The following is a 4295-nucleotide window of genomic DNA, read 5'->3' as shown; positions in this document are numbered from 1 at the left end:
TGGAATTTCTTCTTTGCACGTTAGTATGTTTCAGCTACTATAATGCTAGGCTTTTACCCTTCCATCAGCTCCAATTCATGGAATTTCTTCTCCTGCAGGTAGCTTTGCATGTTACAATTAGTCTATGCATCGTTTCAAAAAAAATAAACAATTAGCTTATGCTGATCTTTTGGATCTTGCGTTGAGTTGACCATCCTTGCTGTAGCTGCTGCACACCCGTGCAAGTAAGTGTTTGCAATACTATAATCGTCATCGTTTCCAGTTTAACCCAGACATCGAGGAGTAAACAAATCTATGTAGAGCAGTTTTCTTTTCTCTAGAATCCTATACATTCTTACAAAGGGGACTCAATTGCCTGCTTTGCACTTCAAAATATTGCCTTTGTACTTCGTACAGTTAGCTAACTATTTGAAAAACGGACAAACTGTACACAAAAAGTTCTTTTAGATAGGTGGGCTTTTTAATTCCATCTTTGCAGCATGCTCACCCCAGTAACAAAGATACCAGTTACGAGTATAATACTGCCAAAATGAAACTTGTAAACCGCTAATTGCGGCTTAGATCTACCACTTCATATTTGCTTGTCTCAATACTTGTATATTTGGTGGGTGCATTATGAAGATGGGGAAATAAGAATTTATTTTGGTTAGGGTCTTAGGGACCATTGGGCTCCTGAAGGAGATACAATCATTCCGGTATGCATTCATTTTCAACCACCTTTACCAGCATAAACTTTTCATCATGAAACTTGATCATAATTGGCATCTTTGTTTTTTAGCTGGCCACAATGTTTTTTGAATCCTCCCATGGAATGGTCCTCCTTCGAAATCATCCCTGAATCGATCGCCCATGCTATAGGTCTGCTAGTTTCCTCTCGATTCTTGGAATCTATTTGCAATATATAGCTGCTTTGGTTCTTGGAATCTACTTGCAATGTATAACTGCTCTCCTATTCTGTCCACGATATTTCCCCACCTAGAACACTGCCCCGAGAATTTGTTCAGTATAAAATAAGGTGTCATGGCTTAAACTGCCAGGCCAGTCCTATGTACTTAATTTACTAGCTAATGTTCATTTTCTGTTCACATGGCATGCTCACTGGCTCCACTCATATGTCATGATCAACTTTTAGGTCAGTGTGGGACAATTTCTTCCAGCGGTACAGCACCCCAGTATTGACAGCTAACATTGGATTAACCGTTCACCGTTGAGTCTGATTCCATGGTCACCATTCGCAGCATAGAGGTCCAAAACCACAAAAGACCAAATATACAATGCATGGCAAGCCAGGCAGAGCAAAGCACTAGGCAGTCAAAGGTAATTTACACTACACTGTCTGATCATCCTCTGAAGTGCCACTGCTTTCAAACACCACATCTAAGTCAACATCCATGATCCATTCTTGATAGTACAAGAGGAAACAATAAAAGCAGTAAAATACTAGTAAAAAAGTAGTACGACTGCATCGATCACCATTGCCAATCTTCATCACCCAACTCTCTACATTGTAACACCGCTAGATACAAACAATCCTACATGACAACACAGCCCTTGGTGTTCTCGTCACTGAACATGGTCTCGACATCCCCAGTGCCGGCGCCGGTGGGATGGTAAGCAGAGCCGCTGCCCGCAGGTTGTTGGTAGTAGTAGCTGTACGGGTTGTAGTAGGCGGTGTACGGGCTGATCTGGGGAGACCGGTGGTACATCATCTGCGGCTGTGGCTGCGGCTGGTGCATCATCATGTTGCCGTTCAGGCCCCTCATCATCGCCGCCGCGGCTGCCGGGTTGTTATGGAACCCGGACTGCATGCTCGCCATGAGGTTGCTGTTCTGCTGCTGCTGGAGGTGCTGTTGCTGAAGCCCTCCATAGCCGGTGGCAGCATAAGATGGGTGGCTGTAGCCGCCTGTGTAGCCCCCAGAAGCAGCGCCTCCTGCCCCCAGGCCATGGTTCAGGCCCATCAAGCCATTGATGCCGCCGGTGCTCTTCTGTGCACCATTCCCCGCAGCCATGTTCATCTTCTGATTCTGGTGGTGGTTTCCCACCGCGGCTCCACCACCCCCTTTCTTTCCGTTGCTCTGGTTATTGTTGACATTGGCACCGTTGCCATTCTTGTTCTTGACATTGGCCGCCGCAGCCGCAGCTTGCTGCCTGAGGATGCCAAGCTGGCTCACCTTGTCCCCGAGGAAGCGGAGCTCGTCTTCATAGTCATCGTCAAACTCGTCATCGTCTTCGTCATCATCATACATGTCATCGTCGTCCTCCGAGCTCAGCTCAGGGAGCTGGTGCTTGTTGTGCTGGCTCTTGAAGGCCTTGAGGCCCTGAATGAGGTTCCCAACTCCACCATGCTTGCCGCCCTGGTCCTTGTGGCTGATGTTGCTGTTCTTGTTGTTGCCATCCTTGCTTGGGTTGGCAGCCTGCTTCTGATGCTGCTGTTGCTGCTGCTGCTGCTTCTGCTGGTTGTTGTTGTTGCTGCTGCCCTTGTGGTGGCCCTGGTTGTTGCTGCCGCTCTTCTGATGTGACCACAGCTCTGCGTGCTTGCCTCCTCTGGTGAGCTTCCTGATCAGTGTCTCAGAGTCCACATTGCCAGTCACCGTGACCTTGTGGTTGTCCACATCGATGGCCACCGAGTAGACGCCTGCAAACAGGAAGCAGAGAGTTCAGTTCACAGGCTGCTCGTGAGCCACTGTAATTACAGGGTACTTACTAGTCACCAATTAATTAAGCATCACAAGATGCAGGCCTGTGCAGTGAGTGGGGGGTCATTCATCCTGTGTCTTCTCCTATCGGCCGTTTGTGAGATTTTTTAACAGCAGCACACCAGCTACAAGGGTGTGAATTTGGGCCTATTCACTAGCTCAGTAAATATAGACTAGCTCAAGCTGGTGAACAAGTTCAGGGGTTCTTGTTTCTATTCACTTCAAACTTACTACATCCATTTAGTCTGAACATTAGCATGGCCATGGACACATCAAAAGTAGGGATTTATTGTCAAGTAAATGCATTTAATTGGCAAGGCTCAGTGGTGCTTTCAGATGCAAGTGGACAAAGCTCCCCAAGCTTTTATATCCGGGCAGAAGATATTTACAGCAAAGTAAGTGTCAAGAAAAAAGGAGAGCTACAACCAGTACTACCAGCTTAGACCACTGCTAGAACGGCCACATGCGCAGGAAGGAACCAACAGAAAAACCATGGGAGGATTGGAAGAAGCTGTGTGTGTACCTTCAATCTTCTGGAGCATCTTCTTCACCTTGTGCCTGCACCCATCACAGTGTATGTTCACTTTCAAGACATGGGTCTGCAGGAGGCAAACAATCAATCAATCCCCAAGAACAGTTGACCTCTCCCTCAAACACCTCACACAAATCCACACACTACAGAGAGAAACAGAGAGTTCCAACCAAGAGAGGGAAGGAAGGAGAGAGGTACCTGGATCTTGACCAGCTTGAAATCCTCATCTTTGGTCATTCTGAGAGCACTCACTGTTTGCAAGCTGCCAAGCTGTGTGGATGGAGAGAAGATGGAGCTGGAGGAAGAGAAGAGAAGAGAGCGTGTGTGTGTGGGAGCAAAGCAGCAGCAGTGGCTAGTGGAGGAGTGGGGAGGTGATGGTGGCGCTGGTGGTGCTTCTTGTACCGTTGCAGGAGGAGAAGCCACCACTTGCCTGCATTTAAGAATGGGTTCTGCCTCTACTCTTCCTGCTCTTCTCCCTACGGCTACCACTCTTCTTCCCCACCACCACACCTCCAGCTCTCGTATATAACTCACTCACTGGTCACTGCCCCTCCCACATGGGTGAGGGGGCCTTCTCCTCCTGCCCCCACGACTGTGGTAAAATTATATTGCAAGTTCTGTACTGCATACAGTTACAGTTACAGTCTCTCCCTCTCACTCTTGTTAGGATAGTGGTAAAATATCAATTTTGTAGTTTCTCCAGGACATTGTCGAGGCCTGTGTGGGCTTTGGAGTTTGGACTCGGCAGGGAGAGAAAACAGCTAATAGCCGTACGTGCGCGTGCGTTGTACACATGTGTAGTAGCTGCCTGGCTGGTGAAGAACATGTTGCAGGCTTAATTAGCATGTTAAGTAGTTTGATCTGCTCCATGGATCTGGTGGCCGTGCTTACGGCTGCGAGAGCTCTGTAATTAGAGCACCGTATTTTAGTAGACTTAGAGCATCTCCATCGCGTCCCCCAAACCGTCCCCCAAACCGCGCCGGATTGAGTGTTTGGGGGACGTGTTTCGTTCGTGCCGCGTTTGGGGACGTCGCTCCCCAGTCGCGTCCCCCAAACAAAATTTCGCA

The 4295-nt window shown here is 48.1% G+C and overlaps 1 protein-coding gene across 1 annotated transcript; it reads right to left on the bottom strand.

Annotated features, from left to right (window-relative positions):
* Nucleotides 1-1367: 1367 nt before the first annotated feature.
* LOC124658885 (heavy metal-associated isoprenylated plant protein 32-like) lies at nucleotides 1368-3465 on the bottom strand. Its single transcript, XM_047196881.1, has 3 exons — nucleotides 3427-3465; nucleotides 3220-3295; nucleotides 1368-2635 (listed from the first exon to the last, which is right to left on the bottom strand). The coding sequence occupies exons 1-3, from the start codon at nucleotides 3463-3465 to the stop codon at nucleotides 1533-1535; spliced, it is 1218 nt and encodes a 405-aa protein (XP_047052837.1). The 3' UTR covers nucleotides 1368-1532.
* Between the last annotated feature and the right edge of the window lie 830 nt (nucleotides 3466-4295).

This window comes from Lolium rigidum, chromosome 6 (genome assembly GCF_022539505.1).
Source record: "Lolium rigidum isolate FL_2022 chromosome 6, APGP_CSIRO_Lrig_0.1, whole genome shotgun sequence".
Lineage (NCBI taxonomy): Eukaryota > Viridiplantae > Streptophyta > Magnoliopsida > Poales > Poaceae > Lolium > Lolium rigidum.
The sequence above is the reverse complement of the archived record's forward strand: the minus strand, read 5'-3'. Positions and strand labels throughout refer to the sequence as shown.